The sequence below is a fragment of the Pelodiscus sinensis genome, chromosome 3 (genome assembly GCF_049634645.1).
Source record: "Pelodiscus sinensis isolate JC-2024 chromosome 3, ASM4963464v1, whole genome shotgun sequence".
NCBI lineage: Eukaryota > Metazoa > Chordata > Testudines > Trionychidae > Pelodiscus > Pelodiscus sinensis.
In genome coordinates, this window is record NC_134713.1 from 83,466,616 (window position 1) to 83,485,203 (window position 18,588).

Genomic DNA, 18,588 nt, shown 5'->3' on the forward strand with positions numbered 1-18,588 from the left:
TTACTTCAGTTACACACTTAACACAGTTTACACTGGAGACCTGTTTGGGGAAAAAAGTAAAGCAAAGATTTATTGAATAGAGGGGGAAAAATCACGGTGTCAAGGGTAAAATAGTAAGGAATGGCAGTTATATACACATTATACAGAAAAGAAACATAAATATACAGCCTTAGGTTTTAGACTTTCAGATTAGATTGATTCCCCTTTTTAATACAAATCATCTGTTGCCTCTGAACAATTTCACAGCATACCATCTAGTCATAATGCAGTGTTTCACAGACAGTACTGTGACTGTCCCTCAATTTCTGGATACTCTTAAATTTAAACCTGTTCTTTTTAGAAAGTGGGGGGGGGAAGGAGCATGTTTTGTGTTTTGTATTTTTTTTTCTAGCTGGGATATCTCATGGTCTTCCATGAAATCTAATGGCTCATTTATTGTTTCTTAGATTCTCTAATGCTAGGTGCTCTAGCTGGGGAGGAAGGTCCTCTCTGCCTGACCACCCACAGTAAAGTGAAGCTTAATGTTGCACAATAAATAATTAACATAATTTTGTATATTCACAAATACAGAAATTTATAATTAGTTGGCATACATATCCAATAATGACTGTAAAGTTCAGAACATCACAAGCTTTTATAAAAGACCTCACTCAATATATTTTTATAGCACAGTAACATTGTATATAATCAGTTGTTCCAACTACTTATTTTGGGGGATTCAAACCCCCCCCCCCCCCCCAGTTTTCTTAATATGCCTGGACCCTGATTGTCACAGTATGCAACTGAATCAGTAAAACTGAAATAAGAGTAAATTTCATTGAATGAAATTCACTCTTGTGAAAGCTCTGAAGGCTTGGGTCAATTTCCCCCACAAAGAGTTCTGCTAATGTCATATTATCAAAGCAAAATTTGAGCAACATATACATAGCAAGTGTGCCCCAGGGTGGATTACAGCCACTTGAAGCTGGGTCATGCCTTTTAATTGGGAGAAATTTTAAAAAAAATCTTGATTCCAAGTTCAGGCAGTTATGCTACATAAAATTTAAGACTATTATTCTTAAATAAACAGCTGCCTACAGCTACAAATGTAGCTTAATCCTTTCCAATGTGTGCAGAATACTTTAATTTTCCTTTACATTACTATAAGATTCCCTCTGAGACTTCTGTTCACTAAATTACCTGTTTCTGTTTACTTCCTCTGAGACATTTGGCATTGTCCGTTGTCAGAAAACAGGATACTACTGGGCCTCGATGGGCCTTTGGTCTGATCCAGGAAGGCCGTTCTTATGTTCTAAGTTAGCCAAGAACTTGGTTTGATTCCAGATTTTTATGACTTGGGTATCTTTATTTGGCATACAAGAAGTGCTCAGCTAGGATGAATTAATCAGACTTAAACAAAGGAGTGGGAGTATGGTGCATACCATACATAGAAAATTTCTTCCTTTATATTCAGTTACACATTAAATTGCATTTACTATATATTGCATCATGCATTTTGGGATTGATTTGGTTATTTTGTAAGAACCAATCTCTGCATCATGTTCTGTCCATGTATGACTTATTCTTTATCTCATCTTACATTCCAGGTTTACCTTGTACATTATAAAAGGTTTCCTGGATGTTCCCCATTATCTCAGCAAATTACAGACATTCTCTCTTTTTAGCTTACTGACTCAATTAAGTATCTTAATGAGCTACAGACATTGTTTGCAGATTGCTGATCCAGTACATGCACAGAGCAGGCTTTTAAGCCCTCCCCATCCCAGGGGAGAGGGAGGAGACAGCTCCATCCTGCAGTTCTTCAGCAGTTACATAATTACATAATTACTCATTTTAATATCCCTATTTGAAATGCAGGTTTCTCAAACAAGGTTCAATCATGTATAAAAAAGATTGCAAATGTTTACATGTCTAATAACTGATGTTTGAATTAATTGTTGTATTCCTATCTCCGTATAAATCAAGGTTTGACTGTATTTCAGAGTAAGATTGTCTTCATAGATATAGAAATGATATTGTTTCAGCAGGTTGCGTACTGTTTTTATTAGTATTCAACACTATGAACAGCGTGTCAAAATTAATATACTGGACTATCACTACTTCCCCCCCTCTTTTCTCCATCATTACAAGGTATTTGGTAGCATTAGGTTGTACTAAACCTCTTTGTGACCTCCTGACTGTGATGGATTCCAAAATAGTGCAGGTTGCTTTGAATGGACTTGAAAATATTCTGCGTCTTGGAGAGCAAGAATCCAAGCAAAATGGAATCGGCGTTAATCCCTACTGTGCCCTTATAGAGGAAGCATATGGTAAGCAATTATTGAGAAGCTGTGGGCTTGAAGGTGCCTTTTTCATAATTGAAAAAGGAAAATAATGGAACACAATTTAACATAGTTAGAAGTTACCACAACCTGTTGTTTTCATATCAATTTCTAGCCATATTTCAGACAAAAATAAATCAATGTTGGACCCTAAAATTCAGTAAGTATCTAATTTAAGGCAGAATAACTTTAAACAAAACAAAGAAGAGTTCTTAAAAGTACCAAATAGTAAGTCAGAAACTCAAATCAGACCATACTTATGAAATTGAGGCAGATTCTTTTTGGTTTCACAAAGTCAGTGGTAAAGATAGATTTAAAGTTATTATGGAAACTAATCTATTCTATAGGCCTATTTGAAATCATGGGATCTATTCTATAGGAACCTAGCTAGCCAAAATTTATCTTTGCAGTGCTCTAATACAAAGTCTATGCAGGCTTCTCTGTGCTTCAGAGGTGGTTAATGATTCTTAGGGGAATCTCCTGTCTTCAGTGACTGGGGAGTACCTGATTAGATAATCCATTATGCCTTTTTCTTGAAGAGCAAAGTCTCTGACTTCAGTGAACTGGGTGGTGGGTAGGGAATTGGGCTTTTAAGAAGGGATGTAAGCAGCTAGTTGGGTGACTGACTCTTCTTGGAATACTCATGGCTAACGTGTATCATTGATTTCACAGAAATATTTATTCTGGGTTGTTTCTCCTAAACTAGGAAGTTACAGTATATTTCATATTAAAACCTAATTCTCCAGTTAATTCGTCACACAACTTAGTGGTAGTATTCAAAACACATTTATGTGTCTAACTATTTTCATCCTAGCTTTGTACTTTTAAGGTTTTTAGAGCCATTGAATTAAGGGCATATCTTTTTTTTTTTTCCTTTTAAATTAAGGACTGGATAAAATTGAATTTCTGCAAAGACATGAAAACCAAGAGATCTACCAAAAGGCTTTTGAACTTATAGAACATTACTTTGGTGTGGAAGAAGAGGATAGCAGTATTGTACCTCAGGTGGATGAAAGTCAGCAGCAATTTGTGTTTCAGCAGCAGGAAGCTCCAATGGAAGGATTCCAGCTATAATTTGTCAAATGAAGACAAGGCAAAAATATAAATATTTATAACTTTTCAGGGGTTTCCTCTCTTTTGGCCAAACTTAGATGAGAGATTTGAATGTGTTATGCAGAAGAGACAGGTAAAGAAGCAGCCCATGCACTTTTATACTGTTCTGTTAGATATAACTTTTCATTCATTGTTTGTTTGGGGTTTTTTGTATTTCATATGTTCAGAAACTAACTCTGTGAGTAATCAAGTCTAATATTAAGGCTTATGTGATTTATCAAGAATGGGTAAGCTTGAATAATAACTTCAGTAGGATTTTAGGTAGTGGTTCTGAATTTTTCATGCAGTTTCTGCACCTGCACTGTAGCTGTTGGCAGTTGCATTTTCGCAGTAAACTTGACAAGTCCAATCTTGTATCAAATCTACCTCTATATTGCAGCAAAAAAGTTGCTTCAGAACTAAAGCATGAAATAAAGATGAGCTTGTCAAAAGCTAAATTTAGAATGTGAAAAATATTTATTTAAATTGTGAAATGTAGCTTTATGCATTATGCTTTGCAACAAACCAGTAAACCATATTTATGAAACATATTTAAAAGCATAATGCAGATTTTTATTTAAGTATATTATGCTTAAATATCAGATGTAGCTTTGAACGTGACAAAAAAGCTGTTCTGCATTATGTGGTTTTCAAATTGTAATCAGCAGTGAGCTGGCTGGTTACGTGATGCTGGCTTCTTATACCAAGCTGCTAAAACAGCATTAAAGGTAAGCCACAAATAATGCTATGTAAGCAATTGCTGAAGTTGCCACAGGGATATTGTGATTATAATTGGGAAAGGAGGTGATTTGTCAAATTGTAAATGAGTCGCATAAAACCATCTACCCAATCTCCATATTAATATCTGGTACCAATATAAAAATTTGAAAAATCTTGCTATATTTGCCTTTCTTAAAACATTTACTTATTTAAACAAAATTTAGATTGTATCTATGTATTGTATTGTTAACCAAATATGCTACTACTTTTTGATTTTTTTTTTTTTTTTTTAAGTCCAATGTTTTCATTTTCTTTATTTTAGGCAAGGCTATAGAAATGTGCCCTGTTACAATCCATATTGTTGCTGCAGTTGGGGGAGAAACTATTTTCTCCATTTGATTGAATGAAAAAGGTTTGCTGTGTTGTAAATATTGACTAATGAACATGAAAATTAATCTGAAAATATCTGTTAAATATTTGTTCCAAAACACCTAGTCTTTTTTGCTATTGCCCACTAAAAGAAATAATTAAGAATTTAAAACAATTCTTCTATATGCTTTGAAAAACTACACTAGGTATTTTTTGTACATTTAGAAAGTCACTGCTTGTCTCACGTACCAGTAACCAGTCTGAATTTGAATTAAGGAAAGTATTATTGTTAAACGTTAGTCATATGTTGTGTTGAAATAATAGTGAAAACTTCTTTGACCTATTAAATTATTTAAACCATGTACAATAGTTGAAATTTTGAGAGTTAAAATAACTCTTCCCATTTTAGTGTGCCTGTCACGAAACATGTTGATACACTGAGAGATCCAGATCACAGCATGGTATCATTTATATACTATGTTCTGGATTTTAACTTGTTTATAAAATGTGCAAATACTATTTTCATTTACCATGTATAATGTGTTTTACTTTGGGAATATTAAAGCACTGTATGTTGCATAGTAGTTTCAAGGGGAGAATTGAAACAGCTTTGAAGATACTAACAACTGACTGTGTCAGTAGCAAGATACAATTTAAAAATTGCATCCTTATTTGAATTTTTTCTCCTGAAAATAAAAGGTATGCTATGAGGAAAAGAGTGAATATAGGAGTACTGTTGTTTTGCAAATTCTGTATAACAAAAGATTTATCAAACACTTTGAACCTAGATTGTACAGAATACAGCAAGTTTGTATAGTGTACACAATGCTCAGCCAATTTTTTCTTAACAATGTTTGAGAATTGTATTTGTCCCCTTTTTGTGATTGAGTCTTTTAGTATACTGGCTCCCCCCCCTCCCCCCCCATCATCTCTTCAAAGTTCAGGGTAATGTTGGAAATTACAGGATTAGCAGTTAAATGATGATGAATTTCCAAGTTTTTTTTTCATACAAGAATAATCGTATAAATATTCAGGTAACAGGGTATTCCACTGTCTCTAACAAACATTGTTTTGATATTACTTAGCCAGCTGTGCCTGTTTTTATTTTGAGGACCCTGCAGATGCTGCATTTATAAGCCTCTGCAGTTTAGATTTGGCTTAACTAAAAAACAAACCTAAACCTAATTAAGACTTGGAAATGGGGGGAGGGGCATTTAAAGTACATATTTAACCTCCCAAATCCAGGATCTCTGATCTGGCAACATATGTGGTTTGGCAAGACCATGGATGTTGCTGGTCCGAAGTGCACCAGAGGCTGGGAGCAGGAGCCCAGCTGGGAGTCCTGCAGGAGCTGGACAGCCCTAGCCTAGTGAGCTGTGATGGCAGCTGGGGAGAGCCTTGCCCTGTCCAGGACACCCCCCCCCCCCTCCCCTGGGGAGCCATCAGCCCAGAGAGGTGCTGAAGTGTGGGCCAGTAACCAGCAGGGGAACACTGACCTCACCTGGTCTGGCAAACTCTAATTCAGGTCCTGAGGGTGCCATATCAGGGAGTTCCAACCAGTATTATACTTGTTTGAGAGGATTTCTTTATCTTTGTGGATATATTATTGTATATTTCTGAGTAGTTACAGTGACTGCACTATGTATTTACAAATTCATGCCTCTGGTATGTTCCAAGTAGGGATTTTAGTTTAAATGGGATCTAAAATTGATGGACTCTGGTTGCAGAAAGGGACACTAGTTGTTTAATCTCAGCAATTGGTTTACCCTAAAATTGTTAATCTGGCATTATCCTATTATGTTGCTTTGTGCATGTATATGTAACATAGACCAGTCTGACTGGGAACACTTTAAAAAAATAACTTATGGTTAATGAATGATAATGGAATAAGAGTGTTTTCACAAGTTAACACCTGTTGTAAGAAGTGATACTGAAGGCATCAGTGATGCTTAGGAAAATAATGAAGCTGACAGAAAAAAATCTGCTCTGTAGAAAGCATTTAGGGCTGGGGGACTGAGAAAGGGCTGTGTTTGCTAAATAGATTTTTTTTCCATAATGGTTTTATCTAAAAGACTATTACAAGTTGTTGTTTTGAGGGTGGTGGGGGAGTTAAATAAAAGACAAAGCACTAATGTGTCCCTCTTAGTTATTCAGCTTGTTCAATAGAAAAGTGTTGTTCAAAATAGAGAACTATTTGTTCTGTTTGAATTTGAATTCTGACAAGGTAATCTATGCAACAATGCTAAGTCTTTTAATTTTATAAGATGTTTGACACTAAATCTTAATTTTCTACTGAATTTTATCATCACACTTTTTGTCTTCAAGAACTTTGTTCATACTGCTGTTTAATTTTATAGTATTTGCTTTAACACTATTGCCAGCAGCAATCAGAAGAGGAAAACAATAATAATGTTGGTGCAGACATAACTTTACTGTAGAACAAGTTTGGAAAATGATCTCTGTTGGGTCTGTGTAAAAGATGCACTATCCTTTTTCCTCCACAGTCAGTTCTCAACTGGATTTTTGTTTTACCAAAAATATAAATTTTTTTTGAAGTGCAAATTGATATGCAGGATAAAATGCCTGCTTCTTAACAGGAAATTACTATAAAAGTTTAATTAAAATCTTAAATGAGAAATTTTTCATTCTCGTGGCATTATGGCTTTATGCGATCTAAAATGTCTATATGGACTTTAAGTAGAGTGATAGTGCATCTTTTAATCCAGACTGAAGGCCCATTATTGTGTACCTTTACAAACCAACACGAGAACAGTATGCAATATTATGGAATGTTTCAATTCAGAATACTATACAAAAACTAATAAAAGCTATTTTACAAAGAGGTGAGTTTATTGCATTTATTAATATTATAAAATTAGTCTCGATTCTTAGTATAATATAGAGAGTGTATTTATATTGGTTATTTTTTAAGAGTTGAATTCAGTAAAATCTACAGCTGACTTCCATACTAGAGTGGTATGTTGGGCCAGAAAAATGAGCTTTGAGAAGAGGATGGAAAGAGGTTAAACACGACATTGCATGAAATTACTTTTAAAACGAGTATCAAAATATTTCCTCCATAAACATCACATACCTCTGGCCATCACCGTTGTCCATCCTTTCTTCTCTTGCAAAATTAATTTCATGGGAGTTCCCAAGAATTTTTAGAGGAAAAGCCTATAGAGACTAAAATACTGTCTATTGTGTTTTAGTTTGCAAAATAACTAAGTAAACTTTAGCAAGACAAGGTGGGAATGTTATAAACTTTAGTGAGACAAAGTAGCTTAGATAATATATTGTATTGGATCAACTTCTGTAATGAGATTTGATCCAATAAAAGATTCTCACTCCCATCCTCTTTATCTGCCACTGACATTGCTACAACACTGCATAAGTAAGCTGTGCCAGTTCTGCATGATCTAGCAGTAAATGAGATTCAGCAAATACTGTAGTGATGCTATTAATTTTTCCCTCTACATAGAATTGCAGAAGTGAGTTTTGTAAGTAGGATCAATAAAAATTCGAAAGAACAAAAGTTAAATGCTCACTGGCTTCCTTGATATTTAAATACGTTGTGGCTTTGCACAATTTTTACCGACCCTGCTTTAATATGTATCATTTTTTAAATGAAAATTGTTGTCAGTAATCTTGTGTCTTTAATACAATGTACAAAATCAAATCTAGCAGGAAGCTATTTCAAGACAGGGTTGGTTGGTTGATTGTTCTGTCTTGTGGACAGTTACATGCTTTTATCAAATTGAGGTCAAAATAGATGACTTGAAAATAGAATTATTAGAACTTTCTAAAGGTTTGAACTGACCTTGGTCATATGCAGCAAGTACCAAAAATATCTGTTTAAATGTAGAAAAAGAAACCCTATTCCCTTCCCTCCCAAAATTTTTTGTGAGTACTGTATTACATCATTGGACTCCAATGTTAATGTTTTTTTATAAGTCTAACGAGATAAGACACTGGCTAATTATGCCAAGTAACTGGCTTTTTTGTGGTTTTTCCTTCTACTAGCAGATTCACAGGCTTCAGCAGAAAAATTATTTAGTCTTAGACTCTGCTGATATTGCTGCTTCTTCACGCCACTTTGCTTTCTTTGCTAGGTTCCAGCTTGTTAAAGACTGGTGGTGTTCAGCCTGCAAAAATAAAACAAGAGTAATGTCCTGTGAATCACTAAATTACACTTCAGAAAAACATTGCATCACGGTAGTAGCTAATGTTTCTCATGCTTCATGAATAAAGGTTTATGGAGTGAGATGCATTACTTAAATACATACACATTTAAATCAAATGCATCAGCAGCAACAACTTACATAATACATACGTATTTATATGTATAAAAATCTTGTAAATATTGAAACTTATTTCTTAGGTTTTTAAGAACAAGTGGTAATATACTCACCCTTCTAGCTGATGCAATAACAGCAAAGCAGGCAATAATTGTGAGTCCTATCATTATGTAACAGGTTTTTACTCGAGCTTTATTTCTTGCAATGTCCAGCATTTCTGGCCTACAGGTAAAGTTGCATTGAACAAAATTAGTATGAAATATCAAGAAGCTAGTATAGCACACCACAGACACAATTTTTTTTTAAACAAATAATGTATCCTTTAGGAATTCATTGGAAAAAACGGTCAGCTGCTAATATGTGGCAAATATGTTTAGCATTGTCCAGATAGCTATTGACTGTTATGCACTATAGGATCTAATCCATCTCTAATTGATTACTATGCAAGATGGAATTGAGATTCTTGATCTTTTTCCTATAACTATTGGCAGGTCTTAAAATAACCAGGGCACAAACCACATTTAAAGTTTTATTGGTCAGTAGTGATGTGGTGAATTTAAAATACTTTTACATAAATAATAGGATTTTATTAGAAGGGAACTTGCATTGCCTGGTGTGGGGAGTTCTCTTGACTATTCAAAGCAAATGTATTAGTTGTAATAACTAAGCAGCATTTCAAAACCTGCTTAAAATTTGGACTTTCCAGTCCACTGTAGATCTGAGATTTCCCTTATTTGGTTGTCAATAAAACTGATCAGTTTCACACTAACATGAGTTTTAGACATATGCATCATTGTTCATTTTAAAGGGTAATTTTGGTATTGGCACAGTCAATATTTGCTCACTTTCATAGTTTTCATGCCTAAAGAGCAGAAACTCATGTTAATGACAGAGGTGGCATATGTTTTATTGAATCCGTAAAGCACAGACCAGTCTTTCATTGAAAACTATTTGCTTCACTTACAAATACAGCTCTTTACCCACCAAAAAATTCTTTCCTCCTTATCCTGGATTTCAACAATCCCATCCCCTGCTTCAGATCTCATGTCACTTGCGGGTTTTTTCCTTGTTCTTCATGCCTGCATTCCTGATTTTTAGCTTTCTCTGTTTTCCAGTTCCTGAAATAACTGGGAAACATTAGTGGGTTGTACATTAAACAGACACTAGGAAATAGATGATCTGTCCAAGCCATACAGTACCTCCCAAACTTGATTTCACACCTTTTGCTTGCGGGATATGAGACCTGGAAACAGTGTTCTAAAGATACCTTTTGCATCTACAGACTTGGAACTCAGAGCACCATAGGACTAAAAGGGATTGCAAGTATCAGCTAGGCCAGTGTTTCTCAAACTTATTTTATTGTGTCCCCTTCTCTATGGCTACGTCTACACTGGCCCCTTTTCCGGAAGGGGCATGTAAATTTCACCAGTCGTCGTAGGGAAATCCGCGAGGGATTTAAATATCCCCCGCGGCATTTAAATAAAAATGTCCGCCGCTTTTTTCCGGCTTTTAAAAAAGCCGGAAAATAGCGTCTACACTGGCCCCGATCCTCCGGAAAAAGTGCCCTTTTCCGGAGGATCTTATTCCTACTTTGAATAAGGAATACTTTGAAGTAGGAATAAGACCCTCCGGAAAAGGGCACTTTTTCCGGAGGATCGGGGCCAGTGTAGACGCTCTTTTCCGGCTTTTTTAAAAGCCGGAAAAAAGCGGCGGACATTTTTATTTAAATGCCGCGGGGGATATTTAAATCCCCCGCGGATTTCCCTACGACGACTGGTGAAATTTACATGCCCCTTCCGGAAAAGGGGCCAGTGTAGACGTAGCCGTGGTCTATATGAGTTTATGCTCCTTCCACACAAGTGCTACCCAGCTTTGAAGGCAAAGCAGTGAGCGGTGGTTGCTATGGAGGTACCAAAGCAACACCACCACTAGCAATGCAGAGTAAAGGTGGCAATACCATACTAAGCTACGCTGCTGCTGCTGTTAGCCACAGCACTGCCTTCAAATTTGAGTGGCATGCCCACACAGCTTCTGCTACTTACCTATGTTTCTCAGACTTAGGAGGGTGGGGAGTTGGAGAAATAAGACTGGGAATGCCTATGAGAGAACCTATGGTCTAGGGCAGAGCTAAGATATCTGGATCCAGTGCAAAGAGCTGGGGCAAAGTTGTCCAGTGAGGGAAAAGGGGGGGGGGGAAGACTGTCCTCTTAAGAAAACAAGTTTAGAGGCTTTTTGGCCACATCAGGCTCTTGCTGGCCAACGCCATCTTTTAATGGCTGTGCCAGACAGCTCCCTGTCCCAGGGAGCCGGGAGGAGAGGGCCGTTTTCAGGGCGTGGGAGCAGCTGTACGCGCCATGGGGGTGTGTGCGTGTGAAGAGCTGCACGTGGCTTGTAAGCCATGGGTTGGCCACGGCTGGTTTAGTCTATCCCCTTGCCATGATGAAGCATTTGTCATTGCTAGCCCAATCAGTCTCATCTGATCACTTTTTGCTTTAAGGAATTTCTTAAAATTCATTTTAATTTTGATTAGCTCTTCATCTTTTTAAAGACACATTCTAAAAGACATCACATACTATATTTAAAAAGTGATTATTTTCCATAAGCTTAGGACACAATGTTATGTCTTCCCGCCATAAAATTATTTAACCATGTGAGGTAAATACAGATAGGAACCTGGCAGTACTACTAGCAAACAAAGCAGCTGGTAGCTAGCACTACCTAAATCTATCTGAACAGATAATTTTCAAAAGGGAAACATGAAATTGTGGGACCTACTGTGCTTCCCTTCAGCCCATGAAACCCTCACACCAATTGGCAAATCTTACAAGTATTTCAGCTAACCTAGTTCTCAGTAATGAGTTGAGGATGTGGTGCACTGCAAGCAGGCTGTCAGGGCTTGCAGGTCTGATCATAGTGTGAAGATACTGTAGCTCTATTTCATAATACTAAACACATTAGGTATGAGAGATCAAAACCAGACTGGAACATGAAACTATTAATCTCGGATCCATTTGGAGCAGAAGTCAGAATATAAATGCATTATTTTTCAGCCTTAATGCTGTAATCATATTTCACAATGCACTAATTGAAGCTGTTCTGAAGCAGAATCCCAATTCCTACCTGCTTTCTGCACTGTTTCACGGAAACAGGCCTAATTATGATTTTCTGTAGTTCTTCATTAAGGACTGTATCCCTAAATCCTTACTCAAGACAAAGTCTTATTGACCTCCATGGACATTTCTTTAAGCAAATCTTGAATAAGGACTGTTGGACTTGTCCTTAACTCGTGTAACATTGCCTTGCCATTCCAAAGGGCCATTTGGATAACTATTCATTAAGAACAGGATCCTGTTCAATGAGGACCCTTGTACTCTCTAATAATTATTTTATTCAAATCTTTGAGTCATTTCTTCTGTTTGCTTTGTTTTTTAGTTTATGAACTTCCAGTTCTAAAAAAGGTTTGGGCATGTGGAAGAGAGATTAATATTCACTAGTCAGGGTTGGGTTTGTTTGTTTGTTTTATTGTTTAAAGGCCTGTATCCTGCCATTCTCTCTCAAAGCTCCCACTGAAATTACAGAAGGAAATTAGGGTCCTGTTATCTCCCATAGGAAAAAGTTTGGAAGGAAGAAACAGAATTTCCTCTGAAATCTTCAGAAGAGGAAAAGGCCATTAGTGCAAGTTCTATCCACTGAAGCAGATAGGGATTTTGGTGCTCAGCACACACATCTCATAAAAATCTACTAAAGCAAAATGCAGGACAATGTAGCACTTTAAAGACTAACAAGATGGTTTGTTAGATGATGAGCTTTCGTGGGCCAGAGGAAGTGGGTCTGGCCCACGAAAGCTCATCATCTAATAAACCATCTTGTTAGTCTTTAAAGTGCTACATTGTCCTGCATTTTGCTTCAGCTACCCCAGACTAGCACGGCTACATCTCTATCAAAAATCTACTAGATACCCAGAACTGTCTGTATGGGGACCTGTACCTTCACACTAGTTTAGAGATTGTCCCCCATGCAGCTTTCTGGCTGCTTGATTTCTGAGGGGGTAACACCACATCATTTTTAATGGCACTCTAACCCACATTTTCAAACGTAAAGCAATTAAAAATGACTCTTCCAAAAACACTTATGCAATTGCTTTCATATTTTTCTCTAAAGGATAGGTCTCCTGCACTGAACACCGTGTGTGAATTATTGACCCTGACAAAGTCAGGGAAGTTTATCATTGACTGCAAGAGGTCAGGGTTTCTCATAAGGGAGGAAATAATTCTGACAAAGAGTGAGATGACTAGGGAAGAGCCTTTGGATTAATATACAAAAATTGGGGCTATTGTTACTTGCAGCGATGCTCTTGCTTATTTTCTCAGCTGCAGTAGGAATGAAACTTCTGGGAACAAAGGAAACATCCTGGAGTCTTCCTTGTAACTAACTGCCCCTCAATAAAGTTCAGTATGTTATGTACAGTCAGGCAGGGATGGAAGCTGCTGATAAAAAAGTACAGCTGTTCTGTGAATGAGCAACATCATGTATCAATGAGGCTTAGAAATAAACATTAGGGCTGTGTCTACACTGGGCCACTTATTCTGGAAAATCAGCCGCTTTTCCGGAATAAGCTGCGAGCTGTCTACACTGGCCCTTGAATTTCCGGAAAAGCAACGATGCTCTACCGTACAAAATCAGCCGCTACTCCGGAAAAACTATTCTGCTCCCGCTCGGGCATAAGTCCTTATTCCGGAACACTGTTCCGGAAAAGGGCCAGTGTAGACAGCCCAGTAGTCTTTTCCAGAAAAAAGCCCCGATCGCGAAAATGGCGATTGGGGGTCTTTTCCGGAAAAGCGCGTCTACATTGGCCACAGACGCTTTTCCGGAAAAAGGGCTTTTCCAGAAAAGCAGCTTGCCAATGTAGATGCTCCTTTTCCGGAAAAACTGAAAACGGAATAGTATTCTGTTTTAAGCATTTCCGGAAATTCATGCCAGTGTAGACATAGCCTCGTTGATATTACATGACCTTCACATTTATATAACTACTGGGGAGAGGGAGAAGGCTTGTCAGTGACAGCAACTCAGCGGGTGGTGGCTAATGGGGGAGCAAGTCTTGTGACACCAAAACTTTCAGGATACTCAGTGCTATCCCAGACATCTCTTTTTTTCAGTATTTTTAACAGGCTTTACCTGCTTTTCTCTCTCTTCCCCTACCCTCTCTCAAATACTTTCTTGCCTTGTAATAAGTTGGATGGAATGGATGATTACTGATGACATCAAACAAGTTAGAAAATACTTTATGTAGTCCATAAACAGAAAATACAGTTTACTGCTACAATCTTAGTCTGATCACACATTTGATAAACTAAGCAAATAAAAAAGCCAGTCTATAAATAAAACCAAAGCTCAACCCATTACCACAATTAGGGCCAAACTGTCTACCTTGCTTGGAGGTATAGTTCTATATTCCTCTACAATGATGATGAGCACTGGGTCTTCTCTCTTAAACTGTAAAATCCAAAGTAATCTAAAATGTCTCTAATTCTCAAAGGAACATTGGGACCAAGGGAAGACCTGGAAAACTCAGAGCCCTTGGTTTATATCTTAAGTGTTTTGAATTTTCGAAACTCCACAGATGACACATTGTGGAAGGTTAAATACCCTTTCCTCATGCTGTGACTGACTGCACCCATCCTTGTGTTTGGATGCATTTATAGTTTTGATGGTATGTGATTGGCCCATAGGTTTCTCTTCTTTTGGAATTTCTGTCATGAGTTGCTAATAAGCATCTGGCCACAAATAAGGGGCCATTCAGTGAAGGAGCCAACTCAGTTCAGCTCAGCTCCCTCCCATTTCTGAGAGTATAATGTAACCAGTACAGATTGAGCTGCAACCTAATATTGAAACTAGAAGCCACTGATTGAGAGAGAGGATGTGATATCGGAGCTTATGTTTGTGTCTTAATTTTTCATTGATGTTTAAAATATTGGAAAACATTGATTGTTTCTTACTGAGGCTAAGTGGACTGAAAAGAAAAGGATTGGAGGGGCCCTCGTTTTCAAACTGATCCCAAAATTAAACCAATCTTGCACTTACGGGATCCTTGAGGGAATCTCTTCTTCAGTCTTGAAGCGTCCTGTCCACATGAGGATTTTTTTGTCGAATTTGGAAGGTTTGTAACTGCCAGGTACTTTGTACCTCTTCTCAGCTGAAAGACCAACCAGAGAAAAGAACTTCATCACTCTGTGCACTGGAGATATAATAGGTTGGGGGAAGGGTGGATTTCTCTAGTGATGGTCCATCTCTCTTTAGCTCAGAGCTTTATTTTGGTCTGTTAAAGACACTAACCTTCTTTCCTCTATCTCCAACTATATTTCAGTGATGTAGTCATGAGGGTCTCGAGATATTGGAGAGATATTAGAGAATGGGCGAAGAAAAAGTCTGTTATTGAACCAACTTCTGTTGCTGAAAAAGAAGCTCAGTGTTGGTCAATAGCTTCTCTCCCACACATGGTCTTGCTTGTGGCACTGCACAGAAGCTGGATCTACCTTGAATTGACTAATTTTTAGAAAAAACACATCTACTTGCTGCTACTGCACCCTGAAAATCTAAACCCTGCTGCGACATGGCACATGAGTATGGTAAAAATTTCTTTTCCATGCCTAGGTTCAGCCAATTTTTAACCCCAGCTCCAATTCTAAAGATTCACCTAAGAAGAAGTTTAGTTGCTCCCACTCCAACAACATCCTTCAGACGTTAATAGAACCTGATGTACCAGATCTGGTAGCTGGATTTGCAAGAATTTGGCCCCAGGGGCCTAACACAAAAACATGCTCATCTGCTTCTGCAGCATCTTAGAAATCCAGGGCCATTGGCATCCCACTGTAGCAGCAGCTTAAAGAACAGAGACTCAGAAGTGTGGGCGCTACAGCTGGCTCTTGAATGTGCTTCCTGTGATTTTTTTTGGACGCATGTGATATTAAAGCACCAGGAGAATTATTAACCAAGCAGGATGCTTTTACTCTGTTATTAGGCACCGGGCAAATTCTTTGGTCACTTATTCAGCTGTGGGATAAAAGCGAGTGTGTCCGCTAGAGGGAAAGGAAACAATCAAGTCACACACGCTGTAGGGACCTGTGGCTCGCTCCTGTGGCCGCGTAATCCCTGCCTTAAAAACCCAACGGGGCGGCTGCGCCTTGCCAAACTTTGGCCGCGTCTCCATGTCTGTTACCCCCAACGTCGAGCTCAAATGCCGCTCCCTTTCCACCCCAGTCCGTAGTTTTTAAGCCATCTCCTGGGGCAGGACCCAAGGCGAATTTGGGGGCGAGGAGCAGCTGGGGGTCTCCGTGTTGATGGTGCCGCTGGGTCCCAACAAGGCCGCCCGCCGTGGCCGGGCGCAGCCGCTAGCGCACGGCCCCGGGGAGCCCGGCTGGGAGCGCGCCGGTGAGGCGAGGGAGGGTCTGTGGGGCGCGCAGCAAGGAGAGCCCGGCCCCCCGCTTACTCACCCTCGCCGATGGGCACCGGGCTGCGGTTGTGGGCGCTGCTGGAGGAAGCTGCCGAGGCCTGGAGCAGAGGGGCGCGCAGCAGGAGGCGGCACCGGCACACGCGGCTCCCCGCTGCCGCCAGCATGGCCAGGAGCGCGCTGCCCGGCTGCCGCCTCCGAGCCGGCTGCGGCTGGACAGGCAAAGCGGAGAGGGGGCCCTTCCTCCCCCAGCCTCCCTGCGCCCGCCTCCGCCTCCAGCCCGGGCTCAGGGCTGTAGCCCCCTCGGGATCTGCCTCCTCCCTCCGCCCAGCCACCTTCACCAACCCGCGCACTTGGCCTGCTCCCACCCTGAGGGAAACAGCTAGTCCCAGCTGCTGCCGCTCCCCTCCCACCCTAAGCGCTGCTGCCGGCCCGCCCCTCCCCTGTGCAGGAGGGCGGGAGCGGCTGCTCTTCCCGCAGGATGACGGCTGTGGGCCATCTCCATTTGCCTGCCCTCTGGGCTAGGGAGCCCGACTGCTTACCTGCCTCCCCCTCAACCCAGAGCTCTCAGTAATTCCCTTCTTCCTGCTCCACTGAGCCTGGTCTGCTAAGAAGTTTTGCTTCTGGCTGGGCCCTGGGGTGAGAGACTGGTCCAGGCTGGCAAACTGTGGGGGAGACAGAAACACCCCCCACACCATTTGCTACCTGCTGGTAAAGGGGTGTGGTCAGAAAACACTCCAGCACTTTGTGTGCCCCTTGTAAATTAGCAAATGGTGGAGGGAGGGAGAAAAGGGGCTGTCAGTGCACACTTGGAAAGCCCCACCTGATTGAAACCACCCTCCTGAGCCCATCTGCCTCCCTGATACTGGCAAGCCTGTATGCTACATCTAGGGCCTTGCCTTGTAGATTAGAATTTGACTTTTTCCACCTTGGAAAAGAAGTATAGTATAATTTCAAAGAACCTTAGGCAATGGTAGCACCTTACTTGCTTATATTCTCTGCCTGTGGCATCCACCAGCTTGATCTAACTTGATATTAGGCTCATTTGAAGGGTATCTGTGTGAAATGTAGTGGCCTGTGATACACAGGAAATCAGATACAACCATCTAATGGGCCCTTCAGGCCTTAAACATTGTGAAACTGTGGAAGATCTGTTGTACTTTTAAAAGTTACAATTTATATTTCAAGTATCAGAGGAGTAGCCATGTTAGTCTGGATCTGCAAAAGTGACAAGGAGTCCTGTGGCACCTTATAGACTAACAGATGTCATGGAGCATAAGCTTTCATGGGCAAATGTCCCTCTTCGTCAGACTAAAAATTTATATTTGTTGTACTAATTCAGGCCCCCCCACCTTGTACTACTAATGTAGTACTAATGTGGCCCCCCAGCTTGCTTGGATCCGCACCCGGAGACTCATACTGATGCTCAAGCCTGCCGCCATCTGACTAATCTGCAGCCCCTGACTGATTTTTCTGAGAGTCAGTGGCCCCTGAACCCAAAAAAGCTTCCTCACACTAATTCATAGCACTACACCAACTGAAGCAAGTTATGTGTGGGTTTGAGGGGAAATAGAAAAGAAATCACTGCAAACAGCAGCACAGCATCAATAATTATACAACTTAATTTTTAATGTAAAAGATTTTTAACGCATCAGCATTCCAAAGAGCTCATTTTTAGTTATTAGACAGCACTAGTCTCTCTCTCTCTCTCTCACTCTCTCTCTCTCAATGCCCCACTAGATGGCAGCAACACAAAAAATATAGAAAACACTGAAGAGTCAGAGGGGTAGCAGAGTTGGTCTGTAACAGGAAAAACTTAAAAAATAACAAATAGTCTAGCAGCACCTTAAAGACTAACAAAACATGTAGATGGTATCTTGAGCTTTTGTGAGCAAAACCCTCTTCTTCAGGGGTACGTCTACACTGCACACTTAATTCAAAATAAGCTATTCCAGAAGAAATACTCCAAAATAGTTTATTTCAAAATAGCACGTCTACACTACAGGGAAGACTCAAAATTAGTCCAAAGCAGGCTTCCTTAACGTAGATGTGCTACCTCGATTTAGAGCCGCAGGACAGACCAGGGTGTAATTACTTTGAATGGCCCAGGGGAGAAGCTATTTTGAAATAGCAGCAGTGTAGTATCTACACTACAGCTGCTTTGAAATAGCTATTTCAGAATAGGTGTTGTTCCTCGAGGAATGAGGCTTACAGAAATTGGAATAAGCCATATGTTATTTTGAAATAACAGAATTGCTGTGTAGACGCTCGCATTGTTATTGCAAAATAATTGTGCTGTGTAGACTCACCCTGGGTCAGCAGGTAGGATCAATGTGAAATA

General features: G+C 39.7%; 2 protein-coding genes across 6 annotated transcripts in view; one reads left to right on the forward strand and one right to left on the reverse strand.

Moving 5' to 3' along the window:
- The window catches only part of KPNA5 (karyopherin subunit alpha 5), a 116,409-nt gene extending 109,067 nt beyond the window's left edge, over window positions 1-7,342 (forward strand). For all 5 annotated transcript variants that reach the window (XM_075924032.1, XM_006123053.4, XM_006123055.4 and 2 more), the window contains 2 exons: window positions 2,131-2,309; window positions 3,208-7,342. In XM_075924032.1, the coding sequence (XP_075780147.1) occupies window positions 2,131-2,309; window positions 3,208-3,395 (367 nt within the window). In that variant the 3' untranslated portion in view covers window positions 3,396-7,342. The remainder of the gene's footprint in view (window positions 1-2,130; window positions 2,310-3,207) is intronic.
- On the reverse strand, window positions 44-16,639 carry FAM162B (family with sequence similarity 162 member B). The gene is made up of 4 exons (XM_006123081.4): window positions 16,291-16,639; window positions 14,882-14,993; window positions 8,914-9,022; window positions 44-8,647 (listed from the first exon to the last, which is right to left on the reverse strand). The coding sequence occupies exons 1-4, from the start codon at window positions 16,412-16,414 to the stop codon at window positions 8,552-8,554; spliced, it is 441 nt and encodes a 146-aa protein (XP_006123143.3). The 5' UTR covers window positions 16,415-16,639; the 3' UTR covers window positions 44-8,551.
- Between the last annotated feature and the right edge of the window lie 1,949 nt (window positions 16,640-18,588).

What these genes read in the sequence shown, in the direction of transcription:
- FAM162B (XM_006123081.4), bottom strand. Translation starts at nt 16,414, where the DNA reads ATGCTGGCGGCAGCGGGGAGCCGCGTGTGCCGGTGCCGCCTCCTGCTG. An exon ending in CCCGGTGCCCATCGGCGAGG is followed by an intron (nt 14,994 to 16,290) that starts GTGAGTAAGCGG and finishes TTGGTCTTTCAG; the next exon opens with CTGAGAAGAGGTACAAAGTA. An exon ending in TTATTGCATCAGCTAGAAGG is followed by an intron (nt 8,648 to 8,913) that starts GTGAGTATATTA and finishes TTATTTTTGCAG; the next exon opens with GCTGAACACCACCAGTCTTT.